General features: G+C 42.6%; 3 protein-coding genes across 4 annotated transcripts in view; all 3 read left to right on the top strand.

Annotated features, from left to right (window-relative positions):
* Window positions 1-175: 175 nt before the first annotated feature.
* tmprss7 (transmembrane serine protease 7) lies at window positions 176-10120 on the top strand. Its single transcript, XM_085287204.1, has 18 exons — window positions 176-303; window positions 1097-1301; window positions 2949-3079; window positions 3166-3233; window positions 3342-3532; window positions 3618-3653; window positions 3736-3964; window positions 4529-4653; window positions 4902-5014; window positions 5101-5207; window positions 5412-5548; window positions 5876-5983; window positions 6189-6296; window positions 6370-6486; window positions 7932-8127; window positions 8402-8670; window positions 9653-9789; window positions 9902-10120. Exons 1-18 carry the CDS (start codon window positions 232-234, stop codon window positions 10061-10063), a joined length of 2511 nt encoding a protein of 836 aa, XP_085143330.1. The 5' UTR covers window positions 176-231; the 3' UTR covers window positions 10064-10120.
* Window positions 10121-10651: 531 nt separating this feature from the next.
* Window positions 10652-20056, top strand: LOC146567383 (suppressor of tumorigenicity 14 protein homolog). Of its 2 annotated transcripts, XM_085287203.1 has the most exons (19): window positions 10652-10732; window positions 11265-11448; window positions 11560-11684; window positions 12740-12807; window positions 12913-13106; window positions 13233-13328; window positions 13642-13861; window positions 13983-14125; window positions 14239-14336; window positions 14473-14582; window positions 14678-14811; window positions 15146-15250; window positions 15416-15523; window positions 15617-15730; window positions 15814-15933; window positions 16033-16216; window positions 16290-16561; window positions 16642-16778; window positions 18692-20056. In XM_085287203.1, the coding sequence occupies exons 1-19, from the start codon at window positions 10652-10654 to the stop codon at window positions 18857-18859; spliced, it is 2661 nt and encodes an 886-aa protein (XP_085143329.1). In that variant the 3' UTR covers window positions 18860-20056. The 2 variants fall into 2 exon arrangements, with proteins under 2 accessions (XP_085143329.1, XP_085143328.1); XM_085287202.1 differs by lacking the exon at window positions 10652-10732 and having other exon boundaries at window positions 11277-11448.
* Window positions 20057-20778: 722 nt separating this feature from the next.
* flt1 (fms related receptor tyrosine kinase 1) overlaps window positions 20779-25599 on the top strand; it is a 42816-nt gene continuing 37995 nt past the window's right edge. Inside the window, exons 1-3 of the mRNA XM_085287198.1 lie at window positions 20779-21102; window positions 23646-23742; window positions 24535-24740. Coding sequence (XP_085143324.1) covers window positions 21045-21102; window positions 23646-23742; window positions 24535-24740 — 361 coding nt within the window. The 5' untranslated portion in view covers window positions 20779-21044. The remainder of the gene's footprint in view (window positions 21103-23645; window positions 23743-24534; window positions 24741-25599) is intronic.

Below are 25599 nucleotides of genomic sequence, written 5' to 3'. Positions count from 1 at the left end.
AAACATTAGCCATACGACTGGATAGTTCCCCGTTTCGCCGTTGCTCGTCTGTGGTCAAGGATCTGGTTTCAGACACCTGCCGACTGTGGAGCCAAACGGTGTGCTTTTTGGCTCTGTTCGAATCTGCTGTTTTCATGAACGGCTGTTCTTGTTCTAAAAGGCAGTGGGAATGGATCTGAAAGAACAAAAGTCAGAAAGTAGATGATTGCGGCTTGAAGGGATGCCTGTGTCATGGGCGCGCAGCACGATGAGAACAAGCAGACCAGTGGAGATGATGATCCATCTCGACAGGACTGTGCCAGTGTAAGTAAGCTGTATCGTTAACTTGGTAACAAATAGCTGTGTGTGTAGATTTGTGTAACCTTGATGCTTTTGTGTTGAGTTTTGCGCTTCAGCATAGCCGTGTCTCCAGACTCAAATCCTGGAAGATTTACTTTATTGACACATCTCAAAACTTTTTTAAATCTCTCAGCTTATTTCACATTTAAATGTGCTTAAATGGATATTGATATTTTTACTACGTCTCTATGGTCTGCTAACTTGTGATGGAATATTTGCCAGTTGCACAGTATGGGATGACACTGAATGAATAATACATGTGCATTGGGTAACTCAATGAGCACTGAAGTTACATCTGATGGAGTTGGTACTGCTTTCAGACACTGGGTCACGAGCTAAGGTGCCAAGTAAACCAGCCTCGTTTTTAGCTGGCACATATTTGAATCACTGGTAGCAGATCAAATAGATTTTGAACCATGCATTATTCAGAACCTCTGTCACTCATGCACTTGGGATTGATTATTCAGCTTACTGTAATAGAAGAAAGTTGACCTGCAGATACAGTAAAGAGATAAGAGGAGGATGGTCTGCCCCGGAGAGCTGGCTTCACCCTCTTGTGCCCTTTCGTCCTGATCCTGAATCTTCATAGTGAACTGTTAATTGCTTTTGGTGTTCTTTTCCTATTATTTCAGCACCATTAAATCCATTCCCATAGTTTGCCCTTTTGTGTGATTGCTCTAAAGGGCAAGCAAAATGTGCTGTCCATGTGATATACAGCTTTGAATGGCCATGACCGTGTTCCCCTGTCTGGCTGTAGATTGCAGATGTGTCAGTGGAGGTGGCAACGGTGGACCACACGCTGCAGAAGCTGCGCAGGAAGTACAGGAAGACTAGACGGAAGCCCAAAGGACTCAAGAGGCTGTGGCTCCGTCTGCTGAACATCCCATACATAACTGTAATCATCACAGCAGTAGTGTTCGTGGTGGTGGTGATCATGTGGTCGCTGCTGTGGGTCTTTATTTGTAAGTGGAAGTATTCTTACACTTTTATATAAAAAAGAAACAAACAAAACAAAAATGTTGCTCCTGAAAGATATTTAAAGGGACAGTTCACCACAGATTAAACTGTTTTCTCTTTGGGCCTCATCTGTAGTCAGGAAAGTGTGCGGCTGTCTCCCTGCTGCATTCATAATTTTAAGTAATTACAAAGAAATGACGAGTCTATAAATGTGTATTGGTTTATTTAACAGTGAAAAACTGATGCAAGAGCATTTTGAAGCAGTTACAAATGAACAATAATTTTAGTATTTGATTCCTCCAGTGACCCAAGTTTGGGTCAAAGGTTCATAAAAAAAAAATAAAAAAAACATGCTCAAAAATAAATGTAAGAAACTCATCATCGCTGTCTCTTTTAAAAAATCATGACTTGGCTTCTTAAAACTACAAGAAAAATAGAGTTTTGTTCCACTATATTTGAAGGATGACACAAATAATACAGTAAAAAGGAAGTACGCGCTCTTTCAATTTTAAGGTTTTACATATCAGGTTAAGTTAAACTAAATATAACCTCAGAGGAACTACATCAAACACATGCTACAGTGTGCTGGTATTCATTTAAGAAAAACTAAGCTAAAATGCAGGAGCTATATGTAAAAAATTTAAGCACACTCCGTGGTTCAGCAGGCTGTATAACCACTTTTAGCAGCAATAACTTGAAGGAATCAATTTTCTGTATGGCTTTATCAGTCTCTCACACCACTGTGGAGGAAGTGGCCCACTCTTCTTTATAATGTTGCTTCAGTTTGCTGACTTTTGTTCAGGTGTTCTGCTTCTGTGCGTCCAATCATTGTCCTGTTGCATGAAGACTCTAAAACACTTACTACACAGATGAGTTCATGGTCAACTCGTTGACTGCAAGGTGCCCAAGTCCTGTGGCTTCAAAACAGGCCCAAATAATCAACCTTCCGGCACCACTGTGTTTAACAGATGCAATGACGTGTTTGTGCTGATATGCTGCATTTTCTTTTCGCCAAACATGGTGCTGTGCATTATGAACAACCATCTCCAGTTTGCTCTCTGACCCTGGGCTAAATTTGATGTGTCGTCCACTGCTGGGAAGACTGAAAACTGTCCTGGTTTCTCACTACAGAGAGATGCAATTCAAATTGTTTGGAAATGGCCAAACCCTTCCCAAGTTAATGGGCATCAGCAATTACTTCTTCAAGATCATCATTGATGTCTTTCCTCCTTGTTAACACACACTTGCATTTTAATTTGTTTAAATAAATAATGACACTGTGCAATATGGCATTTTTTATAATTCCTTTGAGGTTGGATAGATTTTAAGATTTGCTTAGGTCTGGATCATTTTTATTATTTGTTGATATGTAAAAAAATTCATGGTTTATTTATTTTTATTTTGTCATGAGTAGATCTCCAAAACTGGACAACTCACACTAAAACAATCTAGGTGACAACAGGCCAGAGGAAAAATGAGTAAATTAGATTTTGAGGTGAACTGTCCATTAAATATCTTTGCAAAGTTCAGTGTTTAGATGCTGTGCAAAAACGTTTAGCTAATTTTATTGGCAGCATGTTATTAAAATGTATTATTGTAATGTAGTAGCTCGATGGGGGGAAAAAAAGCTAAATTTGACCAGATTTCCTCAGTTCGCAGGGAAAGTAACAGTGGAGCATATTTCGCTGGGATGTTCCGTGTAGCCAATGTGGAGTTTATCCCAGAGTACCGGCAACCACAGTCTCATGAGTTTGTGTCCATGGCAAATAAAATCCAGCACGTGGTAGGTGTCAGTGTAACCCTGCTGGTGAACTGCTGGTCTGTACTAATCTGCTGTTAATTATTGGTGTCATTATTGGTGTCTTGCAGGTGAACAATGTGTACAAAATGTCCTCAGTTGCGAAACTCTACAAGCAAGCTGTCATTTCAGACCTCAGGTACTATGGTGCTCCTTGTCATCATGAACTAAAACCAAACAAATCTGCTGTTTTTCATTTAGTTTTATGATTTTAAAGATGTTCTATCAATCTGTTTTCCTCCCCAAGTAACAACAACAAGGGTGGCGTGTTGGTGCATTTCTGGATGGCTTTTGTGGTCCCTCAACTGAAGAGCTCAGAGATGTGTGAGGAGTGCTTAGCAGCCATTTTCAGAGATTCAGTCCACACCAGCCTGAACAGGTCCTCTGTAGGCTACCTGCTGGGTCTTCCAGTTGACATAGACTCCATCCTCATCAATGGTGCATTTGTGTGTCTCACCTGTAGTCTAATGCATATTTATCACTCTGAACCTTAGAATAAACTGACTATTCTGCTCTCTTGCAGGTGTTCAGCGTTCAGATTATTCATCCAACACAGCAGGTAAGAACTACTGAGGTGAATAACGAACATCCTGCATGTCTGCATTTTGTTTCCATGAGGTTTTTTCTCTCTCTCCTTCCAGACTCTCAGTGTGTAGATAAGATGTATGCAAACCTTCCTGGGGTGATGGTCCCTTTAAGCGTCTTCTCGTCATGGGGCGGTATAAATTGCCATGTAAAGCTCACTGCAGTCCCTGGCTCTCTGATCCGCCTCACCATCACCTCATTTGTTATTGAGCCCAGTGACTGCGTGAACGATGCCCTCACTGTGTATGACGCTCTGCTGCCCATGAGAGGGCGCATTCTGCACAGGCGAGTCTGCACCAGAGCACAAGTTTGATTTACAGTATAGTTAAGATTCTCTAAAACAACACACAGAATTCCTGCAGATTTCTAAAGGTTTTTTTTAGTGGTATGATGATCAATACCACTAAGCCTTTCCAATATCACACCATTTCTGCTTTTTGAGCCTTCCTCAGATGGCCTTACATTAAAACACATCTGTTCTTACTGTGGCCAGAAGGTCCATCTTAGATTCATCAGTCCAGAGCAGGTTATTCCAGAGCATCTGACATTTACATATATATTCTAAGTATTTATAGGTATCATAAGTATTTTTAACTTCACTGACAGACTCACAGCTACGTGGCACACGGCACGTTTTTTCGGATTGCTGACTGCAATCCAGAGTTGCGCTGCAGCTCACGTACCTCTGCTCAGTCTTTTCAGGCATCCATCTTTTCAGAGGTTTAAATAAGTCGGTCCCCACGTTTCACTTAAAGAAGTCCCAGTCATTGGCACTTAGACTACCAAGAATATTTATACACTCATAAATACAAATTTCACATGTGCTGATCTACATTCTTTGTGCTGCAGCCTGTGTGAGCCGGTCTCCAGCGCCGTCTCCATCGTTTCTACCTCCAATTTCATGCTGCTGTCCTTCAGAATGACCAACGGGAATAAAAATTTCAGAGGATACTTTGAGGCAATCGCTGAGGAAGGTATGAGACATTTACCTGCTCTGTCTTATAAGCCAGTAGTTCTTGACAAACAAGTTTTCTGAAAGCAAAGCATCGACATGAAATTAATATTTTAGTGAATTGTGTAGGATTTTTTAAAAATATGTATAATAAGTCTGCTTCTAAAGAATGATTTCTCAATAATATAATGTTCCAGCACCCAGATTTATGTAACATCTAGCATTAGCTTGGGAAACTATAACCCTCAGGCCTCTCTCTGTCACTCTCAGTTTGTATGTCTCAAATTGAGACCCAGTTGGAGCCTGATATCAGAGATCGAATGTACAGCCCCTTCTACCCCAGCATGCTGCCCCCACAGTGCTCCTGTACCTGGAAGTTTAAGGTAGACAAACAAGTGACACACGAACACACACACATTATTATTATTATTAGTTTTCGTTCATTGTGTGTTCTGTCATTTTATAACAGACCCAGAACTCCACTTTAGGAGTTGCACTGCGCTTCCACAACTATGTTCTGAAACTGAAGGACATGAATGGCTGTGACCAAGGCTGGTGGAAGGTCAATGAAGTCATGTACGTGGCTACACCTGCTCACACTGAATTCAAATAATAAGTTCCACTGCCTATTATTATTGGGTATTTTCAGTAGTCTACAGAGATGGATAGTCACCTCATGTATTGAATGTCCTGGATATTTTTAGACCATTCATTTGACCACGACCATATTTGTCCCACATCCTGTGATGATTTTTCTTGATGCTTGTTTTCCTTCCACAGTTACTGTGGAAGCTACGTGGGACATGACACGGTTTTTCGGATTGCTGACTACAATCCAGATATGGAGTTTCGCTGCAGCTCACGTACCTCTACTCAGCCTTTCCAGGCATCTTATAGCAGCTACAGTATGAACCAGCGTAAGCACAGCATAACTCCAGCCTGACTCACTGTGACCGCTAGGATGGGGTGCAGGAAATGCGTGTCTCTGTGTATCTGTGTGCATGTGAACTTTGTTCATAAGTGGATTCTAAAAATTACAAAGTGAAAATGTTGGAAAATAAATATGGAAGTTCTTGTGAAAAAAAAGATAATCTTTTACTGTAGCTCTTGAAACTCTTGTAGCTCTTTTGTTGTTAATTGTCACTGTATTGCAGCCCCAGAGAAGTTTATTGTGTTGTGTTATATTGAGCCAGTACAACAAAATGATAGAGATTTAGTTTTGTTTCTGTTTCTCTGCTCACCAGCCTGTCCAGAGAGCCATTTCTTGTGCAACACGGGACTGTGTGTGCAGAAGACTCGACTCTGCGATGGCCTGGATGATTGCCAGGATGAGAGTGACGAGGTCTTCTGCTGTAAGTTGTTTTCCAATTAACCATTTTTGATTTTGTTTTTTTAAACAATGGGAATGTTCGGCTTTCATTCCTTGTCTGTTTAAAATAGCATCGTGAGTTCCTGTTGAAACGTTACACTGTTCTTGATGTCTGGCATGTGGTTTAAATGTGTTTATTTCCTTGAGAACTCAGTCTGCACTTTAAAAAATGATGCATATTTTCACAGCAAGGCCCACGATGAGCTGTGGTGCCAATAGTCCCCTGCATCCTCTGCTAGGATGCAATGGAGAGACAGACTGCACAGATGGAGTCGATGAACTCAACTGCACTCATGGTACGTGTCGTTTGCAACTTTATAAAATGAAACGTGCCTTTTAGCCACTAATAACTGAGACTTGTTTCATCAGAAACGACCTGCTCTGCAATCAGATATCAGTGCAAAAGCGGCTCCTGCATCCTGAAAAAGAACGCAAAGTGTGACGGACTCGATGACTGTCAGGATCGCAGTGATGAGGCCGACTGTGGTGAGTACTCCTCGATACGTGCCCTGTGTACACATCGTATTTTTGTAGCATGCAACAATTACAGTTTGCGCTCTTGTAGGTGACTCTACTCCCAACATGCTGTGTGATGTTGGGTTTGTATGAGACTACATTTGAACTCTTTCATAAACTGCATTCATTTTCAGTTTTTGTATAAATAGTTCATAATTATGCTCAAATATCTTCAAATTATTAAAAAAAAAAAGGTTGAATTGTTCTGTCCGGCTTTTTTTATTTTTAAAAAAATCAGAACATCCAGTTCTGCGAGGATGAAGCTGCAATCACGCTGCCAAGTAGGAAACGTTTTACACAATAAAGAGGTTTCCTACTCGGAAGGAAACCCCGACAGAGATTTTCGGATTTTGACTTCTTGTTAATTAAATTTGTTTGCGTTTTAGTAACATTATCACATCTAATACTGGAAATAGTAACAGTTTTGTGGTAGGAATTTGTTCCTGGATTATCCTTGGAGTGGCCACCTCAGTGCCTGAATAATAATAGTGTAATTAATAAGCTTAAAACGTTTTATACTTACCAGATTGAATTTCAGTGGCTTTTTGTTCAGTTCACTTGAGTTTTAGAGCAGCAGCAGGAGCAGTACATGCTGAACTGTAGATGTAAGGTGCCTTTAAAATGCTGTTGGCTCCACCTTTTTATTATTTCCTCAGTTGTTTGCTTTGCTAACATCATAAGTGTTTGGCAAATAGATTCAGTGAAATAAAGCTGGTTCAAGCTGTAATCACAAATATTTGCTGAAATTATATTTGCTTACCCTCTGATGTATCTGATTTTTATGACTGTGATTATGCTGCCACCACACTGCCAGATCTTTCATGCAGTCTCATGAGAAAGCTGTCTTTTTTTCTAACCCTCTGGGCACTGAGCTGCAAACTTGCTGACCTGCAGCGCTGAGGTGACCCGTAGCTCTCTCTGTTTGCTGTTATTTTATCATGATGGGGTCTCAAGGTGGTGGGAACAGGTCTGCCTTTGATCACTCACTAACACTGAGCTTAGTACACACACACACACACACACACACACACACACACACACACACACACACACACACACACACACACACACACACACACACGTGCATCAAAGCTCTGAGTTTTAATAAGGTGGCAGCAGGGACTGCCAGCCATGGTGATGAATCAGCATGTCAACATGGGTGATTATTGTGTGTGTGTAACTTGTGCCACGAGCTGTACACACTGATAAAGACATAGTATGCACATGCATTTAAATGTGTGGCAGATCTGTGCATACACATAATAATATCAGATTCTGCCACATGATGCAGTTAAATTTAACTGCATCATGTGGCAGAACCAGACGGGTTTAAATGGTAAAATACGCTCACAAACACTGTGGTCACCTTTAAAATCTAACAAGTGTAACAACAAACCCATCTCTATCACCCTCAGCTTGTGGTCGTCCCTCCCCATTGACCAGGGTGTTCACGTCAACTGGCTTGGAGCGTATCGTGGGTGGAGTAAACTCTGCAGAGGGGGAGTGGCCTTGGCAGGTCAGCCTCTATTTTGATGGTCACCTGTACTGCGGTGCTTCTGTCCTCTCCACTGATTGGCTCGTCTCAGCTGCTCACTGCTTCAACAAGCAAAGGTCAGCCAAGCTCGCTGGTGTTCTTATGAACTATAAGTATTCTTTTAATTTAGTGATAACATTGCATCAATTATTCTGAGCAGCTGGTTTACTTGCAAGCCCACTGTTTTTCACAGGTTATAATCTGCCAAAGACCTCACATGATATCTTTAGATTAAAGATTATCAATTCATCAGCTCAACTTATCTTTCTTTTAGCTGTGTAAGATCTAGTTTAGTAAGTTCCAGTTTATACAACCTGCTTCTTTAATGTCCCTGAACTTTGACCTCTGCAGGCTCTCTGATCCACGTTACTGGCGCGCCCACCTCGGCATGCTGACACAAGGCCATGCCAAGTACGTGGTGGAGATACAGCGGATCGTGGTGCACGAGTATTATAACTCTCAAATGTTTGACTACGACATCGCGCTGCTGCAGCTGAAGAAGCCTTGGCCACCCTCCCTCAGCCCGCTGGTCCAGCCTGTGTGCCTACCGTCCTCCTCCCACACCGTCACCGACAGCCACCGCTGTGTGGTGACTGGGTGGGGATACCGAACTGAGGATGGTAAGTACAAGCAAAGTCTGAGAATTTTTACATCTGTCCATCGACTTTTTTTTATCTGTTTATTTAAATTTAGGATCCAAAGGGGCTGGAACCTACCCCAGCTGTCACTGGGTTAGAAGCTGTAAGATCCTCAAGATATATTTGGCAATAACAATTCGAAAAACATAAAATATTTAATTTTAACAATCTGGACAGCACCTTTATTTTATTTTAGGACAGTGCTATAAGATGCAAATGATATTTAATGCTGAACTACTTGTTTTTTGACCTCAGAGACATAAACAATAAATGCATAAAATGTAGGCCCATTCTTAGGGGACTCATTTAAATTCACCTCTTTGTGAGGCAGTTACTGGCAAATGCCTTCAACTGTTGATTGCATGCATGCCATGTTTCCCAAGATGATCCAAAATATTTCGGATGCAAACAAATGAAGTTTTAAATAAAGACAAAAAAATTATACATACATGCTTGCAAAATACAAACAGAAATATGTAAAAGAAATCCCATAGAAGTAATACAAGCCTTTGATTTGTGTGTGTGTAAAGCAAAAACAACAACAACAAAAAAAAAGCCTGAGCTTAAGGCCTCAGTGAATAGGTGACATTTGAACTGGTTTTTGAAAAAACCAAAGATGAGGCATTGTGGATTTGGGGGTGGTCAGAGTTAGTGCGGGCAGCAACAGGACCACAGTATGGTGTGGGGGATGGAGAGTCGGCTTTTGTGGACTACAAAGGTCTGAATGAGCAGTGGGGAGCAAGGGCTTGTAGAGATTTATAGATGACGACGAGGTTTTTATAGGAGATACCGCCTGACCAGGAGTCAGTAGAGGTGCACAAAGCTGAGGATGATGTGCAGCTGAGTTTTAAACATACTGCAGCTTATCCAGCACATTGTTAGGCAGGACAAGACATCATTGCAGTAGTCCATTTGGGAGGTGATGTGTTGTCTGATATGTGGTCCTCATCTCGCTGCTCTGCAGACACGGTGCTTTCCTTGGTGCTACAGAAAGCAGAGGTGTCTGTAATGAGTCAGACGGAGTGTAAGAAGCGATACGGAATCATCTCACCACGCATGCTGTGTGCTGGAGTCCCCTCAGGAGGGCGGGATGCCTGCAAGGTATGCTCCCATCCAACTGAAAAGACTCTTAAAGAAAAGACTCACGTGCATTTCTGTGCACATTAGTGAGTGAATCATTGCAAGTTACTGTTGTGTACTCTTCGTATCTCAGGGAGATTCGGGTGGCCCTTTGTCATGTCAGGCACCAGGCGGGGGTCGCTGGTTCCTGATCGGGATTGTCAGCTGGGGGTCCGGTTGCGGCAGACCAAACCTACCCGGGGTCTACAGCAGGGTCACAAAGTTCACCTCTTGGATCTACAGCCATATCAGATGACACAATGAAACTCATCCATTCCCAGCACAATATTCCAAATTAAAACATCATTACTAGATACCTTGTGTCCTGTGTTGTGTATTTTTTGCATCCAATAATTAATAGTTTACTGATGTTATAAAGTGCCGTTAATCTCACATACTGAATAAAAGCTCACAATAAGTTTTTGTCCCCTAAGGACCATCCAAGGGCACAGCGGCCCAGCCCCAGTTGTAATACCTCACACGTTTCCCTCAAACACTCTTTTGTCCCACGGAGCTGAACTCCCACATACACGGCAAGGAAGTTTGCCCACAATATCTGTCGCACGGATGGTTGTGCGGATCGTACCCTTTCATAGTGCTCTCATTGTGCCCGCACTGCATTCTGGGGCTCCGTGTGACACCTGCCGCCAGGTTCAGGTAAATGGGAGGCAGTGAATGCCCGCTGCGTCCAAGCCCCCTCGGGTCAGGTTTCGGTGTGGGGATTTTTTCCCCCTTCTTTTTTTTTTCCAGAGGAAGCGACAGCGGGGATTTCCTCTCTCTCCATCGTTTCTATGCCCGGGGTATTGTTGCATATCGCCTCTCCGGAGCTAAACGGGACAGTGCTATGTGGACTCTCCCCAAAAGCAAGATTTGTGAAGTGTACTGCGTCTCCGGGCATGGACACTCAGGCTACACTGCTCCACAGGTAAGCCATCAGTGCGTCTCTTTGAAACCTTTCTGCGAGAACTGTTTTTTCAGCATATTGTAACTCTTTAAGTCCGTCTGCTTGTTTCACCCCCTTTTTATTCCCCCAATACAAAAGGGCTACATACTATTTAGAGTCCATCAGACTCTTACTTATGATTCCTCTTAAGTGTAAAATCTTGCTCTAGATGTCTCTGGGTCCCATTCTTATGAATGTCCACATCCGAGTGGGCCACTTGATTGAGTTGCTGACACTGCACAGCCAGGCCGTGGGAAAGCAGACCACTCCAGCCACTCTTTGTCTGCTTCCCTGGGGGAAACCTGCCAAGTCCTTAAATGTCTTAGTAGATCTTTTAATCTGAAGGATGTTCTCCATTGCTCTCTGAAAATCAGCTTCTGGCTCAGTCAAATGTTGTTCTACTGACTTTGTGGTATATAGATTTCATTTTCTTTACCATGAAAATAACAATTAGAAGCAATTTGAGACATAAAAACCTTGTATGATATTTGAGTCGTGTCCTTGTCTTTGAAAGGGAGAAGGGAACTTAAAGCCCTCCCATTCACTGAGCCCCCCCACGAAGCCTGAGGAGCAGGCAGAAGAGAACGTGGAGGGGGTAAAAGCTCCAGTGTGTGATTCCTGGAGGAGATGGATGTTGGGTCTCTTGCCTTTCTTTCCCTTTATTGCAGCCATTGCACTGACACTCCACTACTTAACATGTGAGTACGGAGCTGCAGGAGATTTTTCTGGTCCATTCCTTTGGTGTTAAATGTTATTTATTTTGAGTCGCACGGTGCACCTGTCTCAAATCTCCCCCTCCTGCTCCACAGCTCCGCCTTGCTCAGTGTTCTTTCTCGGAGGCAGCGTGGAGTTCCCAAACCTGAGCTTCTCCTCTGAGCTGGCTGACTCCACCTCCCCTCAGTTCCGCCTGCAGGCTCAGGCTTTGAACCATTATGTAAGTGGAACGGCGATCCTGTCTGTCACTGCCTCCCCTCTGAATGACACTTTAGAGTGCTGCTTGACCTTCCTGCCCCTGGGCTGAAGCTGATCTTGTTGTTGTTGCTCTGACTTTGATATCCTTCTCTACAGCAGGTTACTGCTTCTTTTTATGTCGCACATTCAAAACACAGCCGCTCTCCTCCTCCTCCTCTGTCCTTGCTTTCTTATTTGTAGAGTTTCTCCTTATCTACTTCAGCCTCCCATCTCCGCTCTTTTTTTTCTGCACACCACTTTCTTCTGCCCCTTTCTCTTTCTCTCGCTGGTAGTGTTAAATGTAAAGCTGTAACAAGAGCTGGGCACAGTGTGTGTGCAGGTTCCTGAGACCCCCGGGGGACAGGGCCATTTCAGGGCTGAAGACAAGCCCAGTATTTGTGAGCCTAGCTAGCCTCAGGCAGCAAGAGTGAGAGGAAGAGCAGGCCCTCAATAAAAACGTTGTCTGTGTTGCTTTCACACAATCAGCTACTCTGTGCACCGGACACTACAGAGAGCAGGTGAACCTCTGTTTGATGCTGGGGTTAAGAGCTAGAGACAGGGCAGTAGGGTAATCTGGAATGACAGAAGGGCCGAGGGAGATATGATTAGATTTTTGGAGCAGAAGGTCAGGTATATAGCAGTGGATCTGACAGTAAATTGATAGGTGAAAATTCCCCCAAACACTGCAGTACCATAGTTTAACATCCCTGTAAGCAGCTGCAATGGCAATTTAGCTTCTTTGTTAAGTGGTCACAGTATCTCTGTGGCCATCTGTTCATTAAAGAACAGGTGAACTGAAGGCCAAGAGCCAATACCACCCAGTATCTTACCTCTTCACAGCGGGCAGGAAGGGACACAAAGGAGCTCTGTGCAGCTCAGAGTCAGCACGCACACATGAAGAGTCTCATACACACAAACAAGAACAAAGCATTTGCACAACCAGGTGTATTTTCATGTCACCTCAGTGGAAAAAGCCATCTCGCGTGCAATTTGTGATGTCACCCCCCCACACCTTTATTTTTTTTTTTAAAAACGCAGTTCTCAGACCTCTACAAGTCCTCTCCGTGGAGCCCTTACCACGTACGCTCAGGAATTACTGCCTTCAGGTATGCTACACCTAAACAAAATCTGCTTGTGTGTTGCAACGGTTCTTGCATGCCAAGAACATACATGACAGCAGCACGCTGAGATCCAACCTCTGTGTGTGATAGTGAAGGAGCAGAAGGGCTCACCGTCTTCTACTGGAGTAAATTCTCTGCCCCAGACAATGTTGCGATGGAAATTCAGACCTCCAGCCCAGAGAGGCTTCAGCGGCGGCTTCCCGGGAGCAACAAGATTCAGCGGGAAAGCCGCAACGAGCAGCGCTACTTTATGCAGCAAGATGATGACATACTTCACTTACTGGGTAGATAAAGTACTTTTACTGCAAAATGATTTTCTTTTAAACAGAAATAACATAGTTAGACTTTCATAAATGCCTAATTTTATACCCAAGTTTTAGATTTTTGATGCTTGATTTGTTTCTTTTTAGGTTTGGACCCTGACGACTTTGATCCAGATGAAAGATCTGACAAAATCAAAAATCCAAATAGTATCCAGGGCGGGAAATGGCAGCTTGGCTTCCAAGGTGAGGACAGTACTCTTCTGGCTTGACACTTTAAAACTCCTAAGTCTGTTTTGGTGAGTCAAACATTTCTGAGAATTCCCTGCTTTTCCATGCAAGTACACAGAAAACCAGAAGGGGCAGAGCACAAGTGCAGACATCAGATACGACACTGATTAAGTCAGACAAAGCAGGAAAGGTGGAGTTGCTTTGTAAAGGAGCTTAAATGTGCACTAACTGTATAAATAGTATGCTTTGCTCTTCTGTGTAAGTGTGTGTGTGAGAGAGATCTAATCTGACTCACAACATCAGCATCATTATCATTTCCACTGTCTAGCCATGTCCTTTGACCTCTATGCCAAATATGGTAACAACCGCACCCTGAGCCTTGTGAGTCCCAAGAAGCCATACTACCAGTGGAGACTTCGTGTGCCCTCGGGTCACGTGGTTCGACTGGTTGTCCTCACCCTTCATGGCGCCACACCAGGAAGCTGCACCACTCACAAGCTCTCTGCATATGACTTCTTACTTCCTTTACAGAACAAGATAATCGCCAGGTAAAGAGCATTTTATGAGCTTTGATATTTGTGTACACGCAGTAGTAACTGATAAGTAACATTTATTTTTATTCATTTAACTTGGTTCCGTCTCTAAAAATGATGCGCGTGACTGCTGCAGGTGGTGTGGGCTGCCTATTTCGGGCTCATCTCCGGTTATGAAGCTGACATCCTCTGGGAATGTGATGCTAGTCACGTTCTCTTTCAGCAGACAGAGGGATGGAGCCATCTTTAAAGCTTACTTCCAGGCCATCCCAAAAGCAGGTTTGAGTGCTCTCACACAGACATATAAAAATCTAATTTCATTTTGAATTGCATACATAATTACATATGTGTGTACTTTGTGCACTTATCCGCGTCACCATCTTCCTGGGCAGGTTGTGGAGGGTCAATTTCCTCCTGGAATGGCTCTATTTCCTCACCCTACTACCCTTCCTATTATCCTCCCAATATAGACTGCATATGGACACTGAGGGTGAGCTACATAAAAATGTTTGTGTACATACACAGAGTGTGTGCATGTGTTAGGAAACAATGGAATATTCTTCTGTAGCCTGTTGACATTCCAGCATCGCAATACTTTCCTTAATAATCTCTGGTTACTTCCTCAGGTGCCATTACCAGGATACCTGATCTCCATAACTATCGTGACAATGGACATTCAGGATTCTCTATCATCAGACGGCTGTGAGAAGGACTGGCTGGACATCGGAGGAGTGAAGTAAGCTGATTATAACTCCTGGTGTGTTTTATCTCCATGTTTTGGAGCATGCTTAAGAGTTAAAAGTGAAACTCCTCATTTTACTGTATCTTCAGATTGTGCAATCCAGTGTCAAACAGCGGCAAAAAGCGAGTCTACTCCTCTCCTCTCACCCTCCACTTCCACTCTGATGAATCTCTCACCAACAAGGGCTTCTACTTGCTATACCGAGCCTTCGCCCCAGAGGGCAGTAAGTGAAACTGAATGCTTTCACTATAAGTAGATATTACTCTTTATTTCTTAGAGCTGTAGATCCCTACTAAGGCTGTAATTAAGTTATTTTTGTCCAGATTTACACTGGGCTTTCCTTCACTATCATAAAAATTCCTTAGTTGTAAATATCTGAAGTGGTCCTGATTGCATAATGTAAAATTTAGTTTCATCCCCTGTAAACTCCTGAAAAATTCCCATCTTTTGTTACTGCACAAAGTGTTGTTATTTCGTTATTATATGGTTGGTTTGAGTTCTTCCTCTAATTTATGTTTTTGTGGTTTTTTAAAAATTTCTTTGCTGTCTGTCATTAGCGTGCCCTCGCCAGTTTCGCTGTGGAGATAGTCGCTGTATCCCTCTGAAGAAGGTGTGCGATGGAGTAAAGGACTGCTCAGACGGACGGGACGAGGCTAAATGCTGTAAGTATTGTTGCCTAAGTCCTGTGCGCTGTCCTCACACGCTTAATCTTGTATTCTTTGTTTTGGGATCTCTGGTTTGAATTATGTTTATACATCTTGATGCAGATATAGACACAAACCCTGGTTTAGACCCACATTTATTTGTGCTCTGTATCAAACCTTTAGCATCCTGCAAGCCTGGGGAACTGTTGTGTGGGAACAACCAGTGCAAACCTCAAAGCCAGTGTGTCAGTCAGAGCATTTGTGCGGACAGCAGTGAGGAGGGCAGCTGTGGTGAGCAGAAAACACCGCCGCTCTTTTAATACCTTCATATGTCAGTGTTTTGTTCGGTCATGTGTTTCATGCTGCCTTCTGTTTGCTTTTCAGGAGGTAAATGTTACCACGTCTGTCCCAACAAGGTGTGTTTGTCTAAGTCGTCTGTGTGTGATGGTGTCATTGACTGCAAAGACCGCAGCGATGAGCTCAACTGCACCAGAGCATGTGAGTGCTTATGATGTCACAGTTATGGTTTAGTGCAACAGTGTGCTCTTAAAAAATAATATTACAACCTTTGTTCTGTTTAGATGTTAAAGGCTGCTCCTCATCCTCCTACAAATGTGCCAATGGGAAGTGTGTCAGTAAGGTCAACCCGGAGTGTGATGGCGTTAAAGACTGCTACGATGGCTCTGATGAGCTGCGCTGTGGTACAGGAATTGCTCAAGTACCACACCTCATACCGCTGTACTTGCTCATTAAAATACAGGCTCTAACATCTTCATATGTGTTCCTTATCTATTCCTCAGGCTGTGGAACCAGGCCCAAAAAACGCACCAAGATAGTGGGAGGGAGTGACACCGTAGCTGGGTCATGGCCATGGCAGGTCAGCCTCCAGATGGATCGCTACGGGCATGTCTGTGGAGCCACGCTGGTCTCAAACCGCTGGCTTATCTCTGCTGCTCATTGTTTCCAGGACTCTGATGCCATTAAGTAAGAAAACTACAGAGAACCTTATGTTGATGATTCATATATAAGCACTTTATTTAAGCGCAGTGTATCCTAGATACTCAGATGCACATGCGTGGCGTGCATACATGGGAATGCGTGTGATGACCACAGGAAACCAAGGAGCAGCCACCAGACCGATCCGCCGCATCCTCCTCCACCCACAGTATGACCAGTTCACGTCTGATTATGACATCGCCCTCCTCGAGCTCAGCGCACCTGTTTTTTTCAGTGACTTGGTGCAGCCTGTGTGCGTCCCCGCCTCCTCTCACACTTTCACCACAGGGACCAGCTGCTATGTCACAGGTTGGGGAGTTCTTATGGAGGATGGTAAGCACTCATAATTGAATAGAAATATGCAAATTTTACTTAATTTTACTGGAAACTTTGACTGTTTCTGTGGATTGTAGGTGAATTAGCCTCTCGCCTACAAGAGGCCTCGGTGAAGATCATAAATAGAAGCACCTGCAACAAGTTGTATGATGACGCCGTCACTCCCAGGATGCTTTGTGCTGGGAATCTGCAGGGAGGTGTGGATGCATGTCAAGTGAGTGTGTATGGATTTTATGGAAAACATTGCACTGGTTTCTTAAGAAATTTCAAAACTTTCTTTTTAGTCTTAACCAGAAATGGTTTAAGATACTTTCTTGGAGTATTTCCAAGAAATCTTATCTAAACCATACAAGAGAAATCTACTTCCTCAGTGTCTTTTTGCTAATCACATGCTGCTTCCTATGATTTCTTGTGTAAAGACTCCTCTATTTAGCCAACTAACCACTTCTGGCGTGAAAACAAATAAAATTGTGCTCACGAGATATAAAATAGTAGAGAATTGGTTTCACATGCCTTATTTAACAGCGTTATTCCTCATGTTATCATCAGATAATCAGTGCAGATAATCATTTAGTCTCTGCAGAAAGTGCTACACAGCTGTCAGGGTTTTACAGGAACTTTCATGTTTGTGGTGAGTGTCACAATTTCACCTCCACAATTTTAGAAGTCTAAGCATTTTTTGTACACACACATTATTATAGTGATTTACGAACAATGCCAGTAATTTCAGCAAACGCTAACATGAGCTGAAGTTTAGTTTGTTGATTCAGGCTGATCATATATATGGAGATTCTAAATATCACATTACAGTTTAGAATTAGAATTAGAATTAGAATTCAACTTTATTGTCATTGCACATGCACAGGTACAGGGCAACGAAATGCAGTTTGCATCCATCCAGAAGTGCTTAGTGATATAGATATATTACAATATATATTAGCAATAATATAGATATGCAAGTATATTACAGAAATGGGTCTATTATGTTATAATGTACACGGTATGAAGTATGTTGTGAATATTCTATAACTATAAGTATGTACAGGCTGTAGTGAGTACAAGCTATGTACAGGATATGGACAGGATATAAATATGAAAAACTATACAGAATATGAAATAAATAACTTTACAGGAATCTGAGATATACAGCTATACAGAACTATGCAAGTTGTAAACAGTTGTAGGGTTAAAAATTATCGTATGTACAGAATGATTGTTTACACAGGGCTATACAGTAGTGCAGTTAAGGTAAGTGAGGGTGTGGATAATTTCTACAGAGGCTATATAAAGTGCTAGTGGTTGTGAGTGGTGGTTCACTCCATGTGTCCAAATATCATGTCACATTTGACCTCTGACCTCACTTTTACATTTCACATCTGCCTTTCTTTCAAGTTGACCCTAAAATGTGTGACATCTTTAAAGAAAGTGTTGGCAAGAGAAGAAGACTGAGCTCCCTAGTTAGCTAAAAATATACTGAAGTTTAATATAATAAATAATAAAATAAAACTTAAGTTTTTCATGTCCTTTTATTTAGAAATCAATGCCTATTATCCATTACTTACTCCTCCATAACGTTTGTGGAATCTTTCATCCTACCCTTACCTGACTTTCTCTTCATTACAAACTTCTTTTTTATCTGAAAATCATCAAAGATCAAATAAAAAAATACATACAGCAGATCTGAGCTTCACTATGGTGCTTTTTAAACTGGGCTGTTTAAAGGGTCGTTTCACCTAGAATTCCTAATAATGACTGTCTTCTCAAAAAGCTTTTCAAGCTCAGTCTGTCTGAAACCGGAAGTAACTTATATTAGGGAGCTTGTGCTATAACTCATAAAACAGCTGCATCAAAGAAACAAACATCAATCCCTGACGAAGGCATTTAGGAAATACCCGATGTTTGTGAGTATTTAGTTAGCCACTTACCTGGTAAAGTAAATCTAAGAGTGTCAAAGTTGCTGCTAATGTTTGCGACAGCTAGTTACCATCCTCCGTGTTGTCTAATCCTCGGGTGTTGAAGCTTAAAAGTTATGAGCAGATATAAAACGCCCTGGAGGAATTTTTGACTGCTTCCTCTTTATGATCTTTATGTTTGTGTCTACATGCTTATCGGTGTGTGTGTCCTCAGGGTGACTCTGGGGGTCCATTAGTGTGTCTGGAGCGAGGCAGGCGGTGGTTCCTGGCGGGAATCGTGAGCTGGGGCGAGGGCTGTGCCAGGCAGAACCGCCCCGGCGTCTACACACAGGTGGTCAAATTCACCGACTGGATTCGTCAGCAGACCAAGGGACAGGTCTGACCAATCAAACGTCTTACTCACGTGAACTACACGACAGAGCTAATGCACAGGAAGGAGGTTTCAGACCTGAAGTCTGTCTTCAGATTGTCGTCATGACGGATGGCAACACAATGAGTCAGTTTTTGGCAGTGTGTCCAAGGCATTGGGCCAGTGGGGGTATCATCCCTGTTCCAAACCTTGCTGCTTCCTCATATTCCTCAAACAACTGCAGCAATGTTGCATGGACAAAAAAGAAAAAAATCTGATCTTAAGCTGATTATCGATTCGTTTGTTTTGGCTTGCTGCATTTAAACGTTAACACTGGAATCCAAGACAAACAATGTCACTCAAGAAACTAGTCCAGCTACATAAATTGCTCGCTCTAGAGCCGTGGAAGGCTCTGCAGCCTGCAACTTGCTTTATGAATTACACTCCCAAGTTCCCATCAAGAGGCTGTTTTTTCTTTTCAGTTTTTTTACATTTGGCGAAGTTCCCTGTAAAAGTCTTCACATTTGGCACCAAACACCAGCCTGTCGCAATCACACAGGCTGGTACGCATCAGGTTTCAGAGCAGATCTGAGGTGGGCTACATTATCCTGTGCGTGTAAATGTTGCCAATTACTTCCTGTTTTTCCATTCACAGCTACATTGTTCACTGCAGAAACAAACCGTGTCCTGTGCTGCATGCAGTCTTATTGTGAAAAGAGTTCTTTCTCGAACAATACATGTAACCCTGTATTTTTGCATTACCCCGTGTACTGTATGCTACTGGATGTGTTCACAGCTCACTCTGAGTTTAAGAGTTGTTCTTGTACTGTATATGTACGTCTGTGCATTTGTATATCCCACAGTAATAGCTTTATGTGCGGTATATGCTGTAACTGTAGATAAGAGAACAGTCCATCCATAGTAGGTGCTTTTCAGTTTTACTGTGATTTAATTTATCTTAACGGTGCCACTTTTATACTTTATGTCCTATTAAAAAGCCTCCACATTAAACCTGAGGACCCAGTAAGATTACCATTACCAGACCTAAGTGAGCCTTTCTATGCAGACACTTAAGAGTTTGGTCCATTTCTCCATCCTCATTCAGCTCACCCCACCACCCAGTGGACAAGCTGTGCCATTACAATGTGCCATGTACAATATCCCCTGAAGAAATGAAGAATAAAAAAACTGCAATTTACATCATTGTTAAATAGTCCATTTCCCTTTATATTAAAGACACATTATCAATGCAGAACCATCTTTTTTCTTTGTTTTTGTATCTCTTATTACATAATTTATTTGCTTTGCTGTTAAGATAAATCAATGAAATTTGCTGTTTCAGTCCACTGAATTTAATTTTGAACATTCCTGTTGCTTCAGAAATAATTAATTTCTTTTGTTTTTGTTTTTTGGGGGGGTTTGTTGTGGTTTTGTTTGTTTGTTTTTTACTGAAATGCACCTGTACTACAGTTTGAAGGAAACGTGAGTGACTTTCCTTTAGTGGTGAGACCAGATTTTCTCCAGTAGTGGAATGTTTGGCACCTTCCGCAGAGCACTTTTTTTTTTAAAATGTCGATCAGTTCACTATTCGTTTACCAATGCCTACGTGCTGATCATCCCGTTTACCAGCCCTGGGTACTGACAAGATATACGCAAGCGGCTGATCAGTGCGCATCATTTCCAGTGAAGCGTAAACGTCCCGATGGAAAATAGCGCATGTAGACTCTTGGCTTAGGAACAAAAAGTGAATGTCCAATCCGAAGTGTGAAAAATCCGAGGAAACAGAGTTTTGATTTTTCTTATATTAGAAAAATATAACATTTAGCAGGTTTTACTACATGGGACAGCTGAAATGGGACCGCTGTTGCGCGCGCTGGGTGTGTCACTGGACGTAACGGAAGCCGTCTATCCGGTGGGTGCACTGTGGGAACAGTATAAAGCCGCACCACAATCCGAAACGATGGGAAAAAGTTGCACTGGAGCTCAAGCGCGGTGTCCTGTTGCGTGATCTCCCGCAGATAAACTCAGGAAACTGTCTCCCATTCGGTGATCCTCAGCTCAGAGTGCAGCAGTCAACCGCGCTGTGCTGCGTTTGTAGTCCGGTGGAGAGAAAAGAAAGGAGCAAGGGGGAAAGGGGGAAAGGAGCCACAGCAGGAATACAACTTCTTTCATGCGTTATTTTATTTGAAAGCGCAAAGCTGCTTCGGAGTCTCCAGACATGATGAATGTTATTCTCTTCTCCCTGCTGTTTGGATTTTATGGTGTTCTAGCAAAAGGTAAGTAACTGGGTCAGTTTTGCAGATGTTACGGGCGCACAGAGTGCGTGCAGCAAGGATAACTGCTAATTTACACAGACCTGCGCTAATTTACAGTCAAGGAAACTTGTTTGTAATAGTTAGTTAATTAGAGCCAAAATCCTTCATGATCGTTATTTCTTGTAAACCTGACAAACCTAACAAAAATAAGTATTTCAACTAATCAAGGTAGAAAACAACAGACTGACAGCCAATCCCCCTTAATTATTGCGCTGCCGCTCCTCATTTATCGGCTTGTTGTGTCGCCGCTGTGGCTGCGTGTCTGAAGCTGTAAACCTCCTTTTGCGCTGAGGATGATAAGAGCCATATCCCACCCGGACACTTGTTTGGATAACCGGGACCCCTGTGGCCCGGCTCCTTGCCCGCATGGCCTCTGCTGAATGGATGCGCGCAGGCGTTGTTTCCTGAAGCTAGTGAGCTTGTCAATAATATAAATGGATGAGGGGTCAAAAACTCCTCTGAGCAGGAACCGATGTGAATTTGTGCTCATTGCTCAAACAGTCGCTAGGTTGCATTTATGGAGTCCAGTGGAAGCAGTTCAAGGAATAAAAAATGATGCGTCTACAGGTGCAAAATAGAATAGAGTAGAATCACCCTTTATTGTCACTGTACATGTTCAGCGAAACTGGCATATCAAATCGTGCGTTACATTAAGAGCTTGATCCGGGACATGGCATTTTTAAAAAGTTTTAATTTAATTGTTTTATTTTGCATACGGTGAATTTTAAAAGATGTCCTACACGTGTAACGACTTATTACATCACTTCTAGTTATCCTCGACTGTTCATGTGCTATTACTATTTAAAATTTTGTTTTTTCATTTTCCAAATGCATCATGGCGTTTGTTTTAAATCTGTCACTGAAACAAAAACTCCACCAATTATTTCCTGCTGGATGACAAGTAAAACACGCACATACATGCATACCTGTACTTAATCCATATGTACATATATAGCAGTGTAATACAGAGAAAGGAAGAAGTATAAAAAAGGTTCTGCATCAATATTTATTCAACTGAATGTGACAAATAACGTGAATCAGTCCAGAATAACTGCAGAAAATACATAATAATAATGATTAATACATAATATAAAATATAATGCATAATCAGCCGTTCTGAAAAACACCTTCTTACACAGAACAAACTAAATTCTTCATTTATTCACACCCCGCTGTCACTGTTACCTTTAATACATTATATTAATCAGAATTATTGGAGAGACTGTTCTAGACTGGACCTCTCTATATCTGTTAGTATTTTAAAACTGATAATAAAATCATATGATCACATTTCACTACAGGTAAACAAATTCTTCATGTCGGCTGATTGTCTAGAAATCTTCATGCTCCTGAGATTTATTGCAGTGATGTAAATTTCAGCTCAAAGAGTTTACTATGTCCTCATTAATTTGTCTGAATTTCACCTTAGTATGCATCTGCATGTTTCTGTTCATGGCACTTTAAATATTTCATTGCCCTCAGGTGTTTGTTTTAGATTCCCTGGTACGTCAGTGTAATGAGCCTTTGTGGAAACTAACCACAGTACTTCCTGGTAATGGCAGTGATGTTGTAGTTAGGATTGCGAAATGCTTTCCTTTACCTGATAACACAGAAAGTGTGCTAATTAGACACTTGTTTAAACAGCTTGTTGAAAAGCTGGAGGAGATCCTTGACTTCCCCCTCCATCTTCCATTCTCCTGCCTGTGTGTGTGTATTTGCTGCCTCCTGTGAAACCCAAGGAAGTAGCATAGGAAGTGTTAGCAGTATGAGTAATACTAGATACTGTGCTCAATGGGGGATCCACTGGGAACAATGATGCTGACAATGAAAGGCAATAATGGATTTAAGTGATAAATTCGCTAACTGCCCTAGCAGCAGTTTAACTGCTCACAGATCAGTGGAGGTGGTTCTTTATGAGCTGCTGTGCGAGGAGGAGTCCGAGTGAAGGACGGGCTTCCCTGAATGATGTTTCCTCTGTTGTTTTGAGGAAGGAAGGGTGGACAGTCTTTATCTCTCATTAATAAACCTCAGCGATGAAGTGGAGAAATGCCTTTATTTGATAAACAAGAGGGACACTGCTTACGCATTTCCACAAAACTTCTTGAGTGGGTTTAGCGAGGAGATGTGAGCAGGGTCAGAGATGCTGATGGAGGACGTGCTGTGGAGGTGGGAATCACCCAGACTGGTTGGCATACCTTACAGGAAGTGTGTTATCTTTCAGGATTTCCCTAAAAGTGATTGAAAAGGGTTTTTCACTGTGTACGTCCCAACCACATGGACACTTGTCTCTACACCTGAATTAAGCAGTTAACCAGAGTCAACAAACTCAGTCCAGATGTACCCTTTTCACTTTGACATTTATAAGTTCTCCTTGACCTCTAACCTCTCTGGAGAGATCCATAGGTTAATAGATACTTGCTATGAGACAAACCACACTACAGGTCATTGGGTGTTGAACTGTTTCTATAAATTTACTCATCTTTTCGGCGCTCTGACCTCTGCAGATAAAGATCAGAAGGGGAGGTTCAGCGTCCCTCTCCTGGATGTCAAAACTCGGCAGCAGGTTCTGGATGCTAACCAGATGCTAACGCTCAACTGCAGGTGAGTTTCAGGTAGAGGCGGAAACATTGTGATTTAAAATCTGTAATTCATTTTTTTAGTAAAGATGGTGGTAGAAGTGTAACTTCCTGGAGGAAAAAAGCCTTTTAAAATGTGTTCTATGAATGCAGTGTTTATGTGCTGATAGCCACTGAAATTAAAGTCAAGTTTGGATAACGTTATTAACTAACTGCCCAAAATAAGTATCCAGAAGTGTTTTGGGATGGGTGCCTGCTGCTAAGACTTAGAAGGATTTTGGTAGAGAGATCTGAGCCAGGCATCTGTAGTTTGGATAAAGGGCTGAACCTGGGTTGGGATTGAATGAGACAGTCACCATGACTGATATCTGGTTAAAGAAATCTCTTAATGAAGGCACAGAATTACGAAAACTCTTAAATAAACACTAGAACATTGAATAAAAATAAACCATCAGTTGTTGTGCAAGCACCTTACATCTTTCCCCCTACTTCTTGTTCCTCATTCTTTCCTCTCTAGCTTGAGCATCTCATAAAGCAGCTTAAAAGCATGAGTCAGTTTTTCCATTGAAACAATCTCTTCAACATTTACTAGTGATCCTTTTTCTAAATAAATTACAAGCACCTATTATTACGTGTTATTGCACGCTTACCACGTGCAGCTAAAACAGAATGAGATTGTAATGTATTATAAGTTCATTAGAGTCCAATATATATCTTCATCTTCCACACACATGTTGAAATCATCTTTGGATAAAGGGATACAGTTACAGTGATGTAAGCTGTAGAGGGTTACCAACTCACTGTAACTGTTGACCAGGGGTCGCTGGCAGCTGAGCTGGACGTTCCCAGCAGGCTTGGACAGAGATCAGGTGGACGTGAGTGAATCTCGCTGTGGAAGGATGAGCAAGCATTACTGCAGCCAGGTGAAAGTCAGCAGCATCCAGGCCCAGCACACCGGCCTGTTCCGCTGCAGGTACCAGGACAAACCCCATAAACAGACATCCATCTACGTTTATGTCACAGGTAAGACACCGCTACCCCGGGCACTTTTTTCTGTTTTGCGTTATGTTTTTTTTAATAGCTGTTTTTAGCCCGCTCATTGAGAAGCCCTTCACTCATTCACCCTGCCATGTGTATTGTTTGTAATGTCAGGTTAAACAGGATGCAGTGGGCGCTAAATACAGACCAATGCCAGTGAGCCAATTATATCTAAACACTGTTTGTCCTAACAACACATCCTTCTAGATGACTCTGGCACAGTTTCACTGCCCTCCTCCCCTGCCTCCCCCTTTTCTCATCCCAGGCCTACCTCCTTTTTGTCTATATATAAATTCTTCTTCTTCTTCTTCCTTTTTTTTTTTTACTTTCGTTTACGTGCTACTTCGAGGCCAGGAATAGCCCAGCTGCTGAAAGGCTCAGGCCCGGGCAGGGTTTCCCAGGGCATCAGCCTTATCTGCTCTGCTCAGCCTTGCTTGAAGCATCCTGTGCTTTGGGAAGGAGGGGAAGGGCTCGAAGGGGGTGTGCTGGGAGGGAATGTCGCTGTGTCTCTACAAGGTGGCGGCAGGGCGGTGTGTGGAAGTGTGTGTGTTTGTGTGTGTGTGTGTGAAGAGCTGAGAAGGATAAGATGAAGGGCAGTAGCTCAGGGGCAGAGGAGGCATGATGTCTGCCCAGCCAGCTCCTCCCTGTCCTGGAAGGTGACGCTGCTCAGTCTGCGCAATTATGAGGCAGAGTTGGGCTGGAAGCCAGGGTCACAGGGCACATTACTGTTTAGCCAACAGGACCCTCGGGAGCCATCAATCGCTCAGGTCACCATGTCCATTAAGCGTCAGACTTGGCCTGCAGCTCTGCTCAGACATTTGCCTCCCTCCCCGACTTCTCTATT

This window comes from Mchenga conophoros, linkage group LG9 (genome assembly GCF_057382185.1).
Source record: "Mchenga conophoros isolate Kocher_MC1m ecotype Shallow Benthic linkage group LG9, M_conophoros_male_GT1.1, whole genome shotgun sequence".
Classification (NCBI taxonomy): domain Eukaryota; kingdom Metazoa; phylum Chordata; class Actinopteri; order Cichliformes; family Cichlidae; genus Mchenga; species Mchenga conophoros.
The sequence above is the reverse complement of the archived record's forward strand: the minus strand, read 5'-3'. Positions and strand labels throughout refer to the sequence as shown.